Raw genomic sequence first — 21383 nt, 5'->3', positions numbered from 1 at the left:
GCACAATCGTGTATTACTTATACTCAAACAGAGCTGTTAATTTCCCCAGAGATACTTAAACTCGCTCTGCCCATTTTGAATAATAAAGAGGGTAGACACGTCTGATATGTCTTACATGCAACTCTGAGTATTCTGGCGCACACTTATAGTTAATTTCACTTGCTGATCATTGTTCAGAGCAAAAGGAATACTACTTTCCAAGTGGTGAGTGATTCTTTCAATCCTCTTTACCACCACAGCTTGGCACTACATTTACTAAATTGTGTTGAGTCATTTTCGTAATGTTGGCCCCTCTTGTTTCAGACATTCTGTACCTGTTCCCAATATACAATCAACTTGAGCCCAGAGGTAAGAGACTAGATGAAAAAAAGCTTTACTGTGAACTATTTGTTGTGGTTGGATGGTAGTTGTGAGAAATTGGGTTGTTGGTGGTGGGTGATGTGAGCCCTTTTAAAGCAACAGACATAATCCTTGTCAGGGTGAACCACACAAGTCACTAAATTATCCTGTGCTTAACGCACTAGTAGCTTGCCACAAAAGCAGTCAGTCTTAACTTAGAGGCAATATGTAAAGTATTTATGAAGCACTTCAACAGTAATAAAGGGAAGACACTTCAAAACAAAAATCCCACTCCAATTTTAAAAATAGAGTAAAATTTAATACATTTGTCGACAAACGAACAAACATCTAATAAGTAGAATCGCAGATATGCAATTTCAAAGATTTAAGGTAAGTATAGCGCCTAAAAGCACAAAGTGCCACTCGGTTATCTGGTCCTGCATGACTGGGAGACAGTCACATGTTCAGGCCGACCATGATGGAGCGCAGGACGGATACAGGGACCAGGTTAGTCCAGCTGAAAGTGCTACCTTCTCAAAGTCTGACGCAGAGTCTAGGAGGAGGAAGAGGCCGCAAGGAGCAGGGAGAGCGTCATGGATGGTTGTCGCTGCAGCGCAAATATCCTGTCAAGCACTGCGGATGCTTGTTGCTCGAGCTTCGTGTTGGCAGTCATCGCTGGCTGTCCTGCTGTAGCGCGAAGTACAGATCTCACATTGCCAGTCTTCGATGGTGGTCGCTGTAGTTTGAAGAATCTAGTTCACTGGAGCCTGGATTTGGCAAGCGGCAAGATCTTGGCTCGAACGGGCCATTTGCAGTCTCAAAGATCCCAATACATCAGAATTTCTCCTTTTCTTCCTGGGATGCTTCAAGTGATGACACACCAAGGGTTCATGACCTCGGAGGCACCTCTTGGGGATCAGGAACTCACTACAGCAGAGGCCAGCAGGGCTTAAGCAAGTCCAGTTGCAAGCCCAGTGCATCAGGTTAGCTTGGCAGTTGCACAAGGGTTTCTGGAGCTTGTTGTGTCTCTGTAGCTCAGAACAGGAGGCCATCTAACTAGCCCTTGGATTCACTTGGGTAGCATGAGATAAAGGGAGCAGGTCTAGTCTTCTTCTCAGACAGCAGGGAAGTACACAAGCAGCAGGGCACCCTTCTTCTGTAGTATCCAGAGGTCCCTTCCTACAGGATCATGTGCCAAAACATTTGTACCAAACTCCTTGATTGCCCACGTCTTCTGCACTAAGACAATGTCCACATTATTTGTAGTAGAAAGCCAATCTGAATTCAGGAGTTTAGAATGGACACCAGCAATGTTCCACAACATAATTCTCAGCCCTTTTCAACCAGGCCTCCCTCTCTTCAAACAGAACCCTAAGCCAGCGGAGGATGTATAAACGCCCATCTTTGGGGACCCACCCTGCTCCACCTGCACCAAATGTTCTTTAAGCTCACACCTTACCATGTGAATGCGTTCACAGTTCTGAACCTCCAAACACTCGCGGGTGTAAAGTCAATCCAGCTGTTCCAGAGAAGGGAGTGCCTTGAATGAATTCCTCATCTCTTCAATGTAGATTGAATTCGCAACCCTCTGGTGATGTTCAGTAGCTTTCCTGTGCCTCCCAGAAGGAACCTCCGGCCTGTAAAAGTAGCCTTAGGATAATACCTGGATACGGCTCGGTGATTAAAATTGCTCATTAAAAAACCTCAATATCGAGCTGGCAGTGTGGGGTGACTTAAAATTAACGATTACACAGTCGCCACTCACTTCATTCGGGCCCGGACCAAAACAGGGGGACCTTCTGACCAGTATAACCTCCCTTGAGAAATCATTTTTTTTTAAACAGACTTTATTAGGTCACAAAACAAAATGCAGTCAATCCCCTTCCCCCGTACTCCGCCCTCCAGCCAAATCAGAACGTGGTGCAGTGACCAGTCCACCAAACTGATCACAACTGTACAACATTCGCCCCAACAGCGTCTATGCTACGAGGTAGGTCATCCACAGGAGTAATCCACAATGAATGTGCGATAAAACCAATATGACCCCGCCCCATCCCCCAGCAACCCCCCCAACGTAACCCCCCCCTACCCACCCAAGCATGTCGCCAGTATCTATCATAATTACATGTGCATCAAAGCCTCACCTACCACTCGTCGGATCCGCCTCCCAGCTATCCCAGCAGAGAGTGCCTCAAGAGCATAGGGGAAGCCTGTTACAGGGTGCTCATGGAACCGGGGCCCCATCATCCTCCAACGGTTCTCCCCCATCTCCCACAGCCGAGCGCTTGAACAATTCCAGGAGCGCCAACCATGCCCGGGCCCATTCGTGCGATCTTTCATTTTCACTACGTCTAGCCAGACTCCCTTGAGAAATCATGACCCAAGCCAATGGGTTACTTTATTTATCTGTGCCGAATGGTCTTCTCTGTGGGGTGGTTTTAGGTTCAGTGTGTTCTTCAAAACTACCACATAAGGGATACACTATGGTGGAAGTTAGGGAAAAAAATGACCTGTGTGGGCAGAGGGATTTCTCACTTGCCCTATATCCCTCTCAGGATCTCTACCCCCACCATTTACCTGTGAAATTGGCATCCTTACTTCCTGGGCAGTATGACGCCTGTTACTAGTTGGAATTACTAAACTCTGGAGGGAAGAGGGGGTTTAGAGACTCAGACTGACTAGGCAAAGATCTAATCAATACAGGCCCTGCAGAAGAAACCTCTAATGGCGTAACCTCCAGCAACTGGGCAGACAAAACTGATCTCAACTTGGATATTTCATTTTCAATCTTCCCCAAATGTCAATGTTAAGAGATTTGTAAAGTACATGGCTGTCCCGGCAAAGGGACGTTCCAGCGCTAGAAACCACGAGAGGGGGAACAGAGAAGAAACAAGATCAACGGAAGAGCCAGGTCTTAGCTGCCCTTCTGAAGGAAAGATGGTTGGAAATGCTTCTGATGGACAGCAGTAGGGAGTTCCAGAGGGCCGGAGCTACGACCTTGAAAGAGCGCCCTCTGGCTCTGGATCCGAGAAAACGAGGAACCTGTTCCAGATGAGCACTGGCGGATAGTAGATCACGTGTCGGGGGTAGGGAAGACATAGCTTGCTCAGAATTGCTGGACCTGAACTCGTAAGAATCTCATGATTAAAACAGAGCACTTTAAATTGAATTCTCTGTTCTATGGGAAGCCAGTGAAGATGGCGCCGAAGGCCAGAAACACAGCAGCGCCTAGGGAAGGCAAATAGCGCTTGCTCTGCTGCGTTCTGAGTGCGCTGCATCCTTTTCAACACTGATTTGTTGGAACCAAGGAGCAGCACATTGCAGTAGTCCAGCCTGGCCAGGATACGTTTTAGGCTGCGCAACAGGCCGAAGCATATTCCTGTGATAGATTTGTTATGCTCTCCAAAAGTGAGAGTATTATCAAGTCAAATGCTTAGGTTTTTTACCACAGTTTTCGGCTGGGGGGGTGAGCTGAGCTTTAAAGACCACCAATTGCTGCCCCAAAGATGGAAGTCTCTGCCTAATACAAGGATCTCTGATTTCGCAGATTTCAATTGAAGGCAATTGTCCTCCATCCAGACAGAGATAGCGGTCAGGTCTTCCTGGAACTTGGCGGCATCTTGATTGGGGTTGTTCGTAAAGGAAAGCACCAGCTAAGTGTCATCAGCATATGACATCAAGGAAAGGTTACGGGCCATAGCCTGCAGGGCCGGCGGATGAATGTACACAAATGAACTAAGTAGGACTCAATGCTGAACCCTGGGGGACAACACAGCGCAAAAAATGGGTATGGGAGTGAAAAGGGGGGCAATGGCTTGGAAGGTCCAGTTCTCTAGAAAAGAAGAGAGCCAGGCGAGGGCTTTATCCGTGATACCAATCACCCGGAGCCGGAAAAGCAAAATGTTGTGGGAGACTGTATCGAAGGCAACACTGAGATCCAGCAGGACCAATGCCGAAGTTCTGCCCTCATCTAAGGCGCCTCTAAGTTGCTCAGTGACCGCCAGTAGAGCAGACTCAGTACTGTGCTGGGGTCTAAAGCCATTTTATGAGGGGTCTGAAATGGAATTGGATTCCAAGTACTGGGTCAGAACAGTGTTGACATGGGATTCTGTGATTTTAGCTTAAAGAGGAAGCATAGAGATTGGACGATAATTCTCTGGTCTAGATGTATCTAAGGATATTTTTTAGTAGAGGGATGACTTTCGCATGTTTCCAGGACTGCGGAATCTCAGCTGAGTATAGCGAGAGATTGATAAGTTCCCAACAGCTGGGTAGAAGGCAATCCTGGAACTTATAAAAACATCGGGTTTAAGAGGGTCGTCTGGGGATCCAGATTGGATCCCAGTGAGCACGGCCAGAAGGCCATCCATGGTCATCATAGGAAAGGCAGAAATTTCAGTGCAATTGGGGAAGCTTTCATGGGTATCCCAGACTGACATTTTAGGGGAGAAGCTATCATAGATTCCCTCGACCTTATTAATAAAATAAGTGGCCAATGCCTCACACTGAGCATTAGAAATTGTTATTTTCTGTGGGCAGAGCGTATTTCACCATATTTTATTTTTTAAATTTTTTTTTAAACATATGTTTATTAGCATTTTAACATACAGTACATTACCATTTGTCAAAGAATTTTGGATAGCCGTTGGACAACGTATGGCTTAGTACTTATAACATGGTTGAACTTCCATATATAGCTTAGGCCCACGCTTCACCATATCTTTTAAAAGAGAAAAAAGTTTTTTAGAAGGGTTATTGCTAGAATCGATTTTATTGGCAAAATACGCTGCACGGGACTTCCGGACCATTTTGTGGTCAAATTTAATGGCCAACCTATATTGTCGTTTAGCGTTGGAATCCTATGAGCGTCTCCAAGCTCGTTCCAGAATCTTGCAGTTCTTCCTAGCTGCTATTAGTGATTCATCAAACCAGGCGTTAGACCGAGCTTTCTTGGGGTAAGTCTGTTTGGCTGGGATACATATGTCAAAAGCCTGGTTGACCTACCCCCTGAAAAAAGTCATTGGCCATCTCGATATCGGCGGGCAGTACTGGTTTTAACGTGCTAAGAGTGTCTCGGAAGGTGGTGTGCATTAATTTGTGCCATGGACATTTGATAGGAGGGTTCCTATAAGGCTGAGATTTCGGGCCCGCTAGGTGTACAGAGAACTGGATGCGCAAGTGGTCGTTCCATGCCATGGGTAATGGAGTCGAAATATCTGAGAGCTGGATGTTGGAAAAAACGGGGTCCTGAAAGCCACTGTAATAGTTGACACGCTGCCATATCCCCTAGGAAATTGTGGATGTCAGGGTAATTTCGATCTAAAATGGGGTCACGTTTATTGTTCAAGAACTCCAGTACCTTATTACAAATGACATCCATTATGTCCTTACTTTTGTCTGTTTCTTCCATATTTAGCCCCTGAGAAATGAGGGAAGATGACAAACTCGGCCTCTTTGAAATGACCCCACCATCAGTTCACTTTCTTGTTCCTACTTTGCTCCTGGTTTTGGCTTCCCGGCGTTGCTCATGTAATGATCCCTTCAGTGTTACATTCTACAGAGGTTGCGTCGGGGTCCTAGATGAACAAGCTATTGGCCTTGCCTCCCCAGTTTGTTGATCCAGATTGTGACTTAGGCCTGTGATAGTGGAGTCCTTGATGGCTCCCGAGTCACATGGTAGGGAAGAGGGCGGAGAAGAGCGCGATAAGCGACGCTGCGTTAGCGCAATTTCCATGTTGACAACATGAACTGCTCTATATAAGAAGCCGCCTAGTGTTGTTCTGAGAGTTCTAGGGGGTTGGGTGGGGAGGGATTTTTGGGTTTAGTTGGGACCTCCCACTCTTGCATTTCCTCATTGGAAGAAGTTAAGTATAATGGGGCCACAAAGTCCCAATAAGAGCAGAGGGCAAACCAAATGTAGAAAAGACAACAACCGCGCTGCCTCATATGAAATAAAGGAGGGGTGGCCCAGCCGGGCCTCCTCCTGCCAATCTTCACCCGGGCAGTGCCATGGGGCAAGGAGAGACTTAATGAAGACACCCGACAGGCGTGATGAATGTGCTCTCCGCCTCCTCCTGGGGCATGTAGTCCCACAGTTCTGCCACAGCTGATACCAAAGTTAAGTGCAATTAGAGGCTCGCGCACCACGGGTCACGGAGCGCTTAATGGATGCGCCCGACCGGTGCGATGTACATGCTCCCCCACCTCCTCCTGGGGTCTTGTAGTTCCACAGTTCAGCCTCGGCACACACCAAAGCAATTCTACTAACCAGCCTTTGTCTATGACTTTTGGGAGTGATCACACTGCCTGGCAGGAAGTCAGAATTTGTCTTGGTGGCAGTAGGTGCAGGAAAGCACGGGCTCTTCAGCCAGAACACAGTAAAGCTGGGGACTACGGATCACTGACATAATATCACTGTTAAAAATATTGATGTTAAAAATATAGAATGCAAAAATATCGAAGTACAAAACATAGATGTAAAAAGTATCGATTTAAAAATGTATATAAAATATATTAAATATTAATTTTTTTTACAAAATACATTTCATTTAATATACATTTTAACTAAATATAACAAATAAACTTAATTTAAAAAAATATAAACACACAAACATAATAATTTATATATGCATATATATAACTATTATCTTTATTTAATTTTTAAACTTTAAAATTATATAGAAATATATATATATATATATATATATATATATATATATATATTTATCAATAATTTAAAATAAAGAATACACATTCTATTACAAATTAAAAAATTTAATTATTTAAAATAAATTTAAATGTACATTTTGCCAAACAATAAATTTAACAGTAGTGAAAATGTGGATAGCGGACTAATTCAATTTACTATTCCAACTCCAGTGAGCTCAACAGTAGGGATCGTGTCGGATAGCGGAGGGGTAAAAATTAATATTCACACTCCATTAAGCGCAACAGTAGGGAAAGTGTTGGATAGCGAAGGGGTAAAAATTACTAATCCCACTCCAGTGAGTGCAACAGTAGGAAAATTGCTGGATAGCGGAGGGGTAAAAATTACTAATCCGATTCCAGTGAGTGCAACAGTAGGGAAAGTGTTGGATAGCAGAGGAATTAAATTTACTATTCCAACTCCAGCGAGTACAACAGTAGGGAAAATGTTATATAGCGGAGGGGTAAAAATTACTATTCCCACTCCAATGAGTGCAATAGTAGTGATAGTGCTGGATGGCAGAGGGGTAAAAAGTACTATTCCCACTCCAGTGAGCGCAAAAGTGTTGGATAACGGAGAAACAAAAATTACTAATGACATTTAAACTATAGAAAAAATTAAGAAAATCATAAAAAATAAACAATATTAAAAATATATACAATGAAATAAATTAAACATATAAAAAGAACACATATTATAAATTACATATAACAAAAAGCTACAAATATTATATAAAATAAATGAACAAATACATTTATAAACAATAATTATTTATGAATGAATGAATCTTTATTGTTCAATTAATTAAAATTGTTACAATATTCCATCAATAAAACAACTTGTTTAAAATCAATAATTATTTAAAAGGAACAAATATTAACCCACAAAAATTATTCAAAACATAAATGTGTTCGTAATACGAATGAGAGGGATCATGATGGCACTGGTTTGAAAAGACAGGGATTGGCTAGCTTCACATCCTACCCAACATCTGTCCTTTTCTTATCATAAACCCTTTGCTCCTTTCTACTTGAGTTTTCTCAGTCAAAGTTCTCGGTTTGCTTGGTGTCCTTCAACTAATTATTCTCTCTACCGTGGACTAGTCATTCACACCCTTCCACAACCTCTCCTTAACCTGCCATGGTTCCACGTTACATTCTTTCCTCTCTCCTTGTCTTCATATACCACTTTACTGATATTCTTAATCTTCAAGTAACTGTTGGCTTCTTTTTCCCTCAAATCTTGCACATATGTTTTTTTCCAATCAGTCATATTTTGTGAACCCATTCCTTTACTGTAATCTTCAAATATAATCTCCTAAACCCTCTGCCTCCTTCCCTTTTCTCCCCCTCACTTTCCTGTGACATTTAGCTACTGTTTTCTTCTTTTGTTCCATATTTTCTTTCCTCTGTGCCACATATTGTGCCTGGAATGAGCATTGTTCGTTATTTATTTGACTATTTGCCTTCATTGGTTGTTTGTAAGGGGTTAACACAACCCCAATTGTTGTTATGTTTTGAGTGAGTTGTGGTTTGCAAAAACGAGAAATAAATTAATAAATATTGGCACAAAGACATGGAAGAATCATTCTGAGTTACTGGAAAGTATTATTCAGAATAGAGCATTTTGGGTGTATAGACAATGAAGATTGCAAAAAGTCACTTTGGGTAGCTGTTTTTTTAAAGTTCTACAGCTTCGAGGTCCTTTATAGCTTAGTAAGTATGGTAAGATTGGTTGGCCTTCCATCCAGTATATAGATCACTGACCTGCTCTAGAATACAGCTCGCAAACACTTTTATAAAGAAAATTTCTTAGAAGAATAACCATTTTTTAATACAAGTATTTTTTTTTTTTTTTGTAGGTTAATGCCTGGATCCAACGCGATTCCAACTTTTCAATTTGAAATTACTGAATTGAAGGCGAAAGCAGCCCAAATACTGCGTGAGGACTGAGGCTGTTGGACCTGACCTTGCTAACATGCCATGCAAAATGCTTTTTCAACATGGCTTCCGGCTCATTAACCGAACTTTAGCCAGTACCCCAATAGTGGTTGTCTCGAAGAAAGTTGTACAGACACAGCAGAGGAGCCTATTTTGCAGTACAAGACGGTGGCAGGACCGGGGCACAACAGGTAAGAAATGGGAAACCACCAAGCCAGAGAACATCTTTGTCTTGAGTTCTTTCGTGAAACTGCGGCTTCCAGGTCAAAAGATGTGTTGACATGTTCAAAAAAGAATTAATGATGATGGGAAGGAAGCCGCAACTCTCACCTCTTTTTCTCTCAATTAATCTTGACAATACCAGATCATATCTGATACAACAACTGTATTTGTTCTGAACAGTGTATTAATTAATGTGTCAATTAAAAACGAGTCCTGCGAAGTCACAAAGGTGTGCATAGAATAATGACACCTACAATTGCATAAGAATGCAGGGCTCTTCTGATTTGTGTGGAAGCAAGGAAAAAGTACTGGATGTGTTTCAAAGAAGGTAATAAGACTGAGAGGATCAAACATGAATGGGTTGCAGTTGTGGAAGGAGCAGTCGAACCAGCAAAGGGGAATGCAGCATTGATGTAGGTGTGAGAGTCGAATAATACATGGGTTATTGAATTTCTAATCTTAATATAACTTGGACTGGGATGTACAAAGGGATTGTTTGATTGGGCTAGGTGGCAGTGTACCTAGCTACTCGCTTTGACACAGAGCACACATCACAAATACACTTGTGCGCTAATTTTAAGTTGATGAAATGCCCTGCATACTACAATCTATACATTTGGCACGGTCTTCTATTCAAAGCACTGTTTTGAAAACTGCTGTGCTGTTGTTATAAATCAAGTCCACCCATCCAAGAATAGTACCATACTGGAACCTGTAGCTGCATCATTGAAAAGAGAGGGGAACTGGCTCATGGTTGGGCTATGAAGGGATAGATCTGACATGTGTATGGTTGGAGAAATGGTGAAGAAGTCCTGTTTGAGGCAACCTTTAGTGAGCATGTGCACTATACAGCAACCAGCATGGTATATGATTGAGCCACTTCTGGAAAAAATGAATCTGCCACCATATTAAGAAGTGTTGAGCAATCAACATGCCCCAACATCATTGAACTACTGCTGAAAAATAAAATTCCCAAAGTTAATTACTGCTTAAAGCTGAAAAATCAACATGTCCCCATATTGATGCTACACTGCTGAAAACTCAGGGCCATATTTATGAGGCCAGTTGCATCGCAATTGCACCATGCAATGTGATGCATGCGCAACACAACACAAAATATTTGAAGCCACACAAGGCCACTCGCTGCATTGCATTACCCTGCCCCGGGACGACGTTCCAAGGGTGTTTCATTGGTGTTCCCACACAACTCCCATGGATTTTGACACATTTCCAGATTTGACAGAACTGGTAAACTTGAGACTGCTTCAAAATGCTACGCCTTCCCAGGGGAGGCATAACGTGGAAAAATATCTTCATTTCTCCTCACTACGTTCTCTTTCTATGTATACACCATTCTGCATCACTCGTAGAAAGAGGAATACTCCTCTCAGGGTTGTTTTTGTGCAGAAAGGTGCCCCTTCCTGCTAAAAACAATCCTGCATGCAGCGCAGGCACCCTTGCACCATGGCGCAAGGGTGCCTGTGTTGCTGCTAGGCAGCCAAAATAGTGCAAGCGCAGGGACAGAGGCAGGAATGCGCCATATTATTTTAAATATACTGAATTCCTGCCCTTTCTCTGCAGTGCAGCAAGGTGACTTCCTACACTGCATTGCATTACTTTCCCATAAATATGGGCCCCAGTATGCCTCTCTTTAATGACACCTCCTGGAAAATCAGTCTGTCTACATAAAAATTAGCCACAGAGAAAAACTGACTTTTTCCGAATAATCATTATACACCCTAGTGAATCACTGCTGGAAAATATGTCCCATTTTCTGTTGAATAATCAATTTCCAATCACGTTATTTAGAAATGAAATGATAAAGAGAGTAATACTCCAGTTTTCATGATCCTACTGTGTTTCTTTTCTATCTTATGTTTTGCATTGAGAAAGTCATTACAGCATAAAGCTTAAAACCATTGGCCCATTGCCCGATTCATTTTGGGGATTTCCCTTGTTCAGGGGGAGGTTTGTTTGCAATTTTATAAAGCATTTTGTGTCTTGTGAACTGTTTGAGTGTGTGCTAGTAGAATTGTGAGAGAGATTCAGGTTCTCACTTCCACCTGGAATGTTTAGTGGTTGAGAGTATGTTTGGATTGTGAGAGATGACGGGTGGAACTCTCATTTGCATTCTGTGCCTGCTGATCAGAACCCACTGTCTGCGTTGATTCCAGATTTCCTGTGACCGGCCTTCAGTCAGTGGCGCCAACTTTGCAAGGTATGAAATTGGCAGTGGAATGCATTGTGCTACCCAAGTCTCTTCCTGTACTTCGCTGAGAAACGTTCAGGTCACAAATTGGAATTGAGGCTCAGCATGTCTGGTTGCTTAGCAATGAACCAATGCCCCAACAATGTAATGCACGGTGTGTTCCAAGCCTCTTCTTGTAATTCACTGAGCAACTTTCCGGCCTCTAACTGGAAGTGAGGCTTACCATAGTAGGTGGTTGCTGTGGTGGAGCGCATGCTGCATTCCAGATCCTGTAATGCGGTTTTACAAAGGGTTGGTAAACTTGTTCAAGCACCATCTTACTGTGTGCTCTAATTCTTGGTGATGCGTACACCTGTTCTCATTTGTGCTATCCAGTCAACTGTCTGAGGGTTTGACAACCTCATTAAAGCACCAGGTTATCACGGGCATATCAACTGCACACAACTGTCTTTGTGCTTTCATTCTCGTGATGTGCACATTTGTTATTTGTTGTTTGTGATGCTACCAATGGCAGTATGTTAGTTTGTTTCTTTTTTATTTGTTGTCACAGTGACGGAAGTATTTTGTCCGGTAATTGAGAAAGAGCATTGGAGTTGTTTATGGACTGTGGGAAAGGTGTGTACATTTTGTACCATTTTAACTGACCATAAGCCACTAATTTCTATTCTCAAGGGTGAAAATATAAAAAGTTACATGCCCTACATTGCAATGGTTATCCTCAAAACCTCTGCAGTGTCAGACTGATATTCACTATATTCCTCATTGATAGGATTGAAGGGTGGGATATTGGTTCAGATATACTGTCCAGACTGAGAGTTAAGCTGAGAATGAGTTAAAAGATTGTTATATTGTGTAGCGTCCTACCCAGCCCGGGAGCATGAAAATGAAATACGCCGTAGATGAAGTTCTGAAATACACGTCTTTATTCTTCTACATACAACCATGCACTGCATGCATTGCATCATAACTTTTATAACCACACCTTAAAACCTCCCAGCAGATTACGTAATTCCTGTTTAGAGTCTGCCCAGAACAGCAAGGGTCCTAGCCCTCATAATCTTAAGACACTACATCTACCCCTTTGTTAAATAAAAAATACAGACAGCATTCGCATCATAGTTCCTCAATGAGTCATCGAGGCGCTTGTACTGGTTGGCCAGATTGGGTGGTATGAGGTAGTTAAAGAGCACCTTGATTGGGTACAGATGGCATCAGTTCCGATGCTTGATCTAGGCAGGTAGGCAGGGTCGCCTCACTCATATCAGGAGCTGACTAACATCGAGGTGTGTGTTTTTTAAATGCGATGAGTCCTGTGTGATGGGCAGTTAGACTTGGCTTTTTCCGCAGGTTTAATCTCAGACTTTTTGCTTTTTGTCCTCTTGTTTTTGACCTTGTATTTGCTTGTTTAGTGTCTCTGCGCACTTTCTCTCTGCTGTTCAGTGTTAAAGTGCAAGTACTCCTATTATAAAGTGTGTTATGATTGGCTTTCCATGATTAGACTATTGTGATATACTGGTAAGTCCCTAGTACAGGGCACTGTGTGTGCCCAGGGCCTGTAAATCAAATGCTACTAGTGGGCTTGCAGCACTGGTTGTGCCACTCACACAAGTAACCTTGCCTACCTGGCAAGTGCACCCACTTGCCAGGCCCTAACCTTCCCCTTTTCACATTTAAGACACCCCTATGGTAGGCCCAAGGTGTCCCCGTGGGCAGGGTGCATTGTGTGTGAAAGGTAGGACATGTAGTTGTGAGTGTTACATGCCCTAATAGTGAAATATCGTGCATTTCGTTTTTCACTATTTTAAGGCTCTCTGCCTCAAAGGTTACCATGGGAGTTGCTTTGTACCATCTTACAAGCATAACGATCCATAGGGACAAGATAGAGAAATGGAGTTTAGGCTTCCTGAGCTCAGAATTTAAAAATAAATCTTTTAATAAAGATGATTTTTATGTTGTGTGTTAGAAAATGCCACTTTTAGAAAGTGGGCATTTACTTGCTTAACTGTTCTCTGTGCCATTTGTGTGTTCACCTTCTTGGTTTGGACAGGGCTGGGGATGTGCGTTCACACTAGACGGACACAAGGGAGGGTTGAGGTGTGTCCTGCTTTTCCTGAGTGACTCATAGCCACTCTGAATAGACCTGGCTGCTTTCACCTGAATGGACTGTGTTTGCCTCTCACTAAGCTGTCTCCCACCTCCTGTGGTGAACCTGGCCTGAGCCAGGCTGAACTGGTTTATGTGCGCCAGTAGAACTTTGTTTGTACCAACTTCAAAGGAAAATGTGGTATAAATATTGGGGCCCTGACCCCAGAACTTTAGAACTCTTTTGGATCAAGAAACCTGCCAAGACGAAGAGCTGGAGAAGCTGTGAGGAGAGACTACCACTTTGCTGTGTTAGCCTACAGTGGCTGCTTCTGTCTTGGTCAGTGAAAGGACTGGACTGGACTTTCTGCATCTTATTTTCCTGTGTTTCCCTACGGCCTTGAGGTAGAGCTTGCCCCCTGTTCAAGAAATCTCAGGAACAACAAAGACATCACCACAGAGGGCACCACCTCACTTCGCACCGCAACCCTGGTCTCACGACAACGCCATTTGCCGCCACCACCAAGCCGCTGCTTGCTCCATTACCTGTGAGCACCGCACCTTGCACTGCCTCACTTCACACCGCCTCCCTGGTATCCCCGATGACAACGCAACGACGTCACCGGCGCCTCTGCCTGCACCGTGATCTGTGGACACTGCTCTTGGAGAATAAGGAGAATTGTCTCGCTTCACACCTCAGCCCTGGTCTCACCGATGACGACACTTCAAGCTGACATCGATGCCGCTGCCTGCACCGTGGTTTGGGAGCACCGCTCATAAGTTACACGAAGCACCGCCCAGTCCCACACCGCAGCCTTGAACTTCCAACGCCTGCGCCATCGGCTCCAGTTCATCAGCTGACGACAGCGCTTCAGCAACAGCTACACTGCTGCTTGCACTGTGACCTGCCTGCAGTGCGGCAAGCACCATTGCACTTCGCACTGTGCCCTGGTCTTACCAATGCCACTGGATGCCATCACCGAGCCGCTACCTGCACCGCGGCCTGAGCGCACCGCACACCACACCGGTTTACTTCACACCACAGCCCCGATGCCAGCACTCCTGACTTCAACCGCAGAGTGTTTGACCAGCAACGCATGTGACTTCAAGGGCCCGACGACTCCTGCACCGACCTCTGGAACCGATGCCTGACGATGCCTGCTCTTCGGAGCTCATCCCGAGGTCACCGACGCCCTCCATCTCTAAAGATACTATTTGCGGGTCTTCACGACACTGTAGCTGGCCGGCGAACTGTTGGATTTGTTTGATCACAATGCCGTGATAGCCCTGGATGGAGCTATCAACTTCAAGGAACTGTTTTTAAAGCCTATTTTTGCTTTGAGTATTTTAAATAACGATGTTGGATTTTCATCGTTTTTGTCTTGTTTTACTCAGATAAATATTAGCTATTTTTCTAAAATTGGTGTGGTGTCTTTTTGTAGTGTTTTCACTGTATTAATGTTGGTTATGTGCAAATTCTTTACACACTGCCTCTGAGATAAGCCTGACTGCTCATGCCAAGCTACCAAGGGGGTAAGCAGGGATTATTTCAGAAGTGTAACTCCCTTATCTTGACTAGGAAGAAGGTCCTTACGTGGACAGGGTAACAACCTTCCTACTAGAGACCCCCATTTCTAACATGGGCTTTCTGGGATGATGCGCTGTCTCCATGAAGGCCTTGCATGTCACAACCCTCAAAGGGTCAACATCAAACAGTGTCAATTTTTTGATTCCTTTACTGCTTTACCAGTACCCAGTGCCCGTTTTTTGAAAACTTCTTTCCTGAGCGCATCGACTCCGATCAGCATATATTTTCATCTTGTACTTTCGAGAAGCGTCTGTGAATTAACCTCATCGGCATTCATCAATCGTTCCGATTTATAGTGCTTGAAATGTAAAAATAGAGGAGCAGGTACTCTGTAGCAGAGTACATGCTTGTTTCTGAGAAGTGCAGGTACTCTCCAATTAAAAGTATTTCTTCTCTCTTGAGAAGTGCCGGTACTCTCCCTCTTAAAATAAAAAAGTGCTGGTACTCAGTACTGGGCAGTACCGGCCCATTTAAAGCACTCCCGAATGTCCATTCACTCTGAATTACTATTTTGAGGGTGCCTATGAATCTTTCAACAACACCACTGGATTGCGGTTAGAGAGGTGTACTCTTTTGATGCTTGATATTGAGTCGAACAAGAAACTCCTTAATTTCTTTGCTATTGAAAGGTGGGCCATTGTCAGATCTGAGAACAGCGGGGATTCCCCAGGCTGCAAAGATGTTATCAAGTTGCTCAATGACGTTGCCATGGGTCTTTGTTGACAACTCTTCCACCAAAGGAAAATGTGAAAATTCATCAGTGACTACCAAGAGATGATGTCCATTTCTTAGAGGCCCAAAGAAATCAACTGTAACTTTCTCCTAGGCATGCACAGGAAGATCCGCCATTGTCAATGGATGCTGTGTCACCTTGGGGGATAAACAGTTGCAAAGGTGGCACATTTTTAGATCTTTCATAACTCGTTCATCTAGGTAAGGGAAGCACACTCAGTCTCTTAGGGCTCTTTTGGCGGCTACAATGCCACAATGTCCTTCATGGGCCAGTTCAGTGATCTGCTCTCTTAGGCTCCCAGGTATGAATATTCTCGAGCCTCTCAGTATGATATCTGCTTGGGTGACAGATATCTCATCTTGTACATTTTTGAATTGTTGAAATTCAGCATCATCAGCAAAAGGTTGAACACTTTTCTTCCAAGGGTGCATTGTAATGATGTCTTTGAGGATGAGCTTGTCTTTATGTGCGTTCGTATCGGCAACAAATTGTTCAATGGATATAGCTACTGGCTTGCTGGACCTCACAATGAAATTGAGATTCTCTTCAGCCGCTTTGGACTTTGAACTGTGCCGATATAGTGGCACTCATGAAAAGTAGTCAGCGGTGTTTTGATGCTTCCCCGGCTTGTGTACAATCACATAGATGTACTCTTGCAGTCGCAACCTCTACCTTTCGATGCGAGGGTACATCTTGGATTTTGGATTGCCTAGGCTATTGAGCAGCGCCTGGTAGTCAATGATGATAGTGAAACATTTCCCATTTAACAACATTTGTAAAAGGTTTGCAAGCCCACACTACAGTCATACTCTTCTCCTACGGCTGCAATTTGTCTCCGGGCATTCGGTTGGGCAATTTTTTTGAGCAAGGATTGCCCCCAGTCCCAACGGGATCACATCTACTGTGATTTCAGTATGTAACTTGGGGTCAAAGTAGGCCATTTCAGTTGCGTTCTCAATCGCATGTTTTATATCTTTGAAACTTTGGTCACTTTCAGGAGACCACTGGAATGAGACATTTTGCTTTAAGTCTCTCAACGGGACACTTACTGTAGCAAAGTCACAAATTTGTTTTGAGCAATAACTACCCATGCCAAGAAGAATTGCAGCATGTTTACATCTTGGGGGGGTCAAGCAGATGACAATGCTTGCACTTTGTCCGAATCAGGAGTCATTCCATTGGAGAATATGTGCCCAGAGAATTTGAGTGTAGTTTTGTGAAACTCGTCCTTTGCTGCATTCAGAGCGAGACTTGCATCTGCAAGTAATTGGAACACTTGTGTAAGGGCCTTGTCAGGCTCCTTTTGTGTTGCCCCAAATACCAGTATGTAATCACTGTAATTAAAAGCATGTATGACAGATTGAATTAATCGGCGGATGACACCTTAAATATCTCCACAGCCGAAGATACTCCTAAACTCAACCTTCTGTATCTAAACAAATCAAGATAAGTCGAAAAAGTAGTAATGTACCTACCGTTCTCTTCCAGCTCTAGTTGATGGTATTCTTTGTTCAGGTCAAGACGGGAGAAGACTTTGGCTTTGTTTAGCTGCATGATCATATCCGCGATGTGGCGAACAGGAGGTCTTTCTCTTGTGATTGCTTTGTTGGCCTGGCGCACATCAACTCAAATGCGTACTGCACCTCCACTGTCCTGTCCTTTTTTGGCACCACAACTATGGGCGAAACCCTAGACGTAAGACAGTTGTTGCGTTCAATTATACAATATTTCATGTTCTTTCTCAACAGCTTCTTGTAAGTGGAAAGTGATTCTGCTGTGCAGTTGCGCAACATGGCGAATGTCCCCATTACTATGAAGTTGCACTATCATTGTATTCAGCCTTCCTAGGCCATGAAACGATGACAGGAACTTCAATTTCAGACTGAGCATGGATGTTGCTGTTGAGAGATATCAGTCCCATGTCAGCAGCAGTGGCAAAGCTAAATAGTCATGCACTCAATTAAGTTCCCTGAAGAGCATTAATCTGTGCTTGCACTGACCTTGTTTGCGGTCTCATGGTTGCTGTAAATGACCTTTGACTCTGTAACTGTATCGACCCAGCCCGTGTGTATACCTTTGTGTTTGATGAATGAAGGCTTGGCACAGGAGATAAGCTGTTAAATTTCTCTACTGGCATGAAATTAATCCACACTTCGCTGTCAATAATGAAGGTTATGGGGCAACCATTTACCTTTAATGTAATTTTAGGACAATGTCCAAATTAAACTTTTTGCTCCGTTTGGGGCTTCTCTTTTGACTTTTGATATTTTTTGCAAGTAACTAATCCTACATGTGCACGTCATTCTTTGGTAGATATCATCAACACACAACCATCTTCTTCACAGGCGCTGGATAGTGCCTTTGAAGAACCTTTGTATGATGAATGTGACGACGATCGATTTTTGTTTTGTTTCTACTTTTATTAACAGATGTTGCCTTTTGGGCTTGTGGGCATTGCGAGAATGCTTCTGGGGCCTTCTGGTGCCCATTTTCTCTTCTCGCTTTGACGCATTTGGTTTCTCTTTAGTTTTGCAGACCATTAAGAAGAGGTTTTTTTTCCTGCAGCCCTTGCATGTCTGTTCCATGGTTAGACATTTACCTTTATGGGGAAACGAAAACCCTCATCGAAAGCATACCTTTTCTTTCTTTGGAGACGCCAACTTGTGCACATCTATTCTGTGTTTATGCTTACTTTTCATGTTCAATCTGATTCATTTTGTGCTGTTCCAAATTCCATATCAGCAGCTTATCGATCTGCTCGTTTTTCTACCCTCACCGCCATTAGAATTTTCTCTAAACTTGCTGTCTCTGTCAACATGCATCTTCTGAACGAGTCGGAGAGACAACTGTCGATGACTCTGAGGAGTATGGTCTTCTTCATCATTGATATCACAGAGCTTGCAGTGTTCGATTAGTGCGTCAAGTCTCCTACCAAACTCCTCCATTGTTTCGCCAGCCTGTTGTCGTGCTTGGTTGAAGATGTGCTTTACATAATCGACATTCGTTGTCGGATTGAACTTGGCTTTCAATGCTTCTTTTATCTTTGGTATGACATTGCATACTTTTGTGAGTCTTTCTTTAGCACTTCTTTCACTCCATCACTGGCAAGGTTTTGTTTTAGATATTTAATGATTTTCATTTTCTTCTCTATTCAGCCCATCTAGTACTGATATTTTTTTATCTTCGCAGTGCCAAACGGAGGTAGTGGCTTCAGGAATGTAGCCGCATTGTACTTTGCTCTTCCTTCCTCTGCTATTTAGAGCAGGTGCTATTCAAACAGCGTTCTTCGCACACAGCAGGACTGGCAAACTCTCCTTACAACACCCCGTTGTTTGGGCCTGGTTGTCTTGCCCCACTTTGAGGTCGTATGGTGCTTTAATTGCTTGTGCTGCTAAGTAAATTTCTGCTTTTGTACCTTGTTGTCTCTGCCTTAAGCGTTTGCTTTGTATGGATGATAGCTCTGTGTTATGGTGTGGTGCAGTATCTCTTCTTTCGGCCTCACCAATGAGTTCTGGCGAGCTTTCGAATGTACCCCTCTGCAGGGCCTTCGACTTCATCGACGGCTGTGTGGGCTGGGGCTGAGCCTCCATTCCATATACGCGAACTGTAGGTTACTGTGTATCAATTTTGGTCGCTTGTGGTATGCACCAGCAGTTTTCTGTACCTTTGCAAACTCTCAGGGAGAGCAGTCTTGATTCTTCAGGGCACTGATACCCCCCCCCTACTCGTCGCCAGATGTGGCGTCATCCCCAGCCCAGGACCATGCAACTGAAATACGCCGCACATGGAGCTCTGCAATATACGTCTTTGCTCTTCAAAATACAACCACACACTGCACGCTTTGGGTCATAACTTAACACCTTCAAGCCGATTACAAAATTCCCATTTAGAGTCTGCCCAGACTGCAAGGATCCTAGCGGTCATAATCATAAATCAATACAGATTGCAGCAGGTGACCTAGAGAAACAAGGTGCCTTAGCTGAAAGTGAGTGGAAATATGCTTCAGCACATGATCCACTATTGTAGGAAGTTGTACATATTGTAAAAATAGGTTGGCCTAGATAAAATAATCCTCAGGGTAGTGCACAACCTTTTGTCAAGGTGTCTGATGAGCTGACTTTGGAGGATGGATTTTTGATGCTGTCTGACCAGCATGCTCCTCGTGGCGAATTGAGGTCAGCCATTGTCCATTAGGATTGCACTTTGACCAAGCGCTAGATATGTGATACTTTTTGATATCCCGGAATGGATAGCGATCTTGAAGATGGGGTTAAAAGTTGTATACTTTTTGATATCCAGGAATGGATAGCGATCTTGAAGATGGGGTTAAAAGTTGTGTGATCTGCACTAGACATGATTAAAAAAAAATGGTTTGTACTCCCCCCTCCCACCCCCACACACACTTCAGTTACCCTCTGTTCCTTGGGTTAAGTTAGGAATAGATTTCATAGGGCCTCTAAACTTGTTATTGTCACAATATCGATATGCAGTAGTTTTAGTTGACTATTATTCTAAGTGGCTGGAGGTCAAATTTATATCAGAGCCCAACACCTTGAGTGTGGTTGAATTTCTTAAGAATGTATTTTCTAGGGAAGGCTTCCCAGAATACTTAGTGTCAAACAGTAGCATTCAATTTGTGAGTTAACAAACGGAGTGTTTTTTCAGTTCTGTAAGTGTCAAGCATTTCAGGCGTTTGCTTTATCATCCTCAAATCAATGGTTTAGCTTAACGGTTGAATCGTGTGCTGGGAGAGTTATACAATAGGCACTTGTCAACAAAAGCGATGTGTTGAGAGAAGTTAAAACCATGTTATGGTTCTATTGGACTACACCACACATTAACACAGGTGTGTCACCTTTCCAACTTTCAGGGCAAGGAAATCAGGGTCTGATTTTTTCCTGGTGTGGATGAGGTAGTTGATGGATCATGGTAGTGCCGTATGAAATCAGTATTGTTTGGTTGAGAAATTTTTATATGGCTCCGGCCAATCAGATGAAACCTTGACAATAGGAAGAGTAGCAAAGTAAAACAATTTAACATTGGTGATGTTGTGCATGTCAGAAAGATTGGACGGATCACTAAGGAGAATTCTCAATTTGGGGAACCGGTTGTGATTGACAGAGTTTGTGGACATGCTGTCAAAACAAATGGTCGTTACTGATGGAACATGGAGAGTTTGGTTAAGGTGGAAGAATCTTATAGCAAGCAGATGGATGAGGGTGTGCATTTGGGTTCTGCAGCTGAGTTCTCTGTAAGCCGTATGAGTACACATTTTTATTTTTGTATTTTCTTTTAGGAGAAATGGTATATGTATTGTCTTGTGGTTGTCTGAGCGTGTGTTGGTGGAATGTGAGTGAAATGCAGATTCTCCCTTCTTTCTGGAAGTTGAGTGGCTGAGATAATGTTTGAATTTGAATGATGGCAATTGGAACTCACCTGGACGAGGGCTGACGTGGTGGTTTTCTGTACATTTCTGCTCAAATAAACAACTGTTGAGATCTTCAAGAAGTTGGCTGTCATTTTCTTTGTGGATCACAACACATTCCTGGTATTGTAGTATAGTT

At 43.4% G+C, this 21383-nt stretch overlaps 1 protein-coding gene across 1 annotated transcript in view; it reads left to right on the top strand.

The window, feature by feature from the left end:
* The first annotated feature begins 281 nt into the window (after positions 1-281).
* Positions 282-21383, top strand: part of DARS2 (aspartyl-tRNA synthetase 2, mitochondrial) — a 150852-nt gene continuing 129750 nt past the window's right edge. Inside the window, exons 1-4 of the mRNA XM_085599911.1 lie at positions 282-348; positions 5189-5294; positions 9078-9176; positions 11382-11425. Of these exons, the coding sequence (XP_085456037.1) occupies positions 282-348; positions 5189-5294; positions 9078-9176; positions 11382-11425 (316 nt within the window). The remainder of the gene's footprint in view (positions 349-5188; positions 5295-9077; positions 9177-11381; positions 11426-21383) is intronic.

The sequence above is a fragment of the Triturus cristatus genome, chromosome 4_2 (genome assembly GCF_964204655.1).
Source record: "Triturus cristatus chromosome 4_2, aTriCri1.1, whole genome shotgun sequence".
Lineage (NCBI taxonomy): Eukaryota > Metazoa > Chordata > Amphibia > Caudata > Salamandridae > Triturus > Triturus cristatus.
This window is presented reverse-complemented; position numbering and strand designations above follow the sequence as displayed.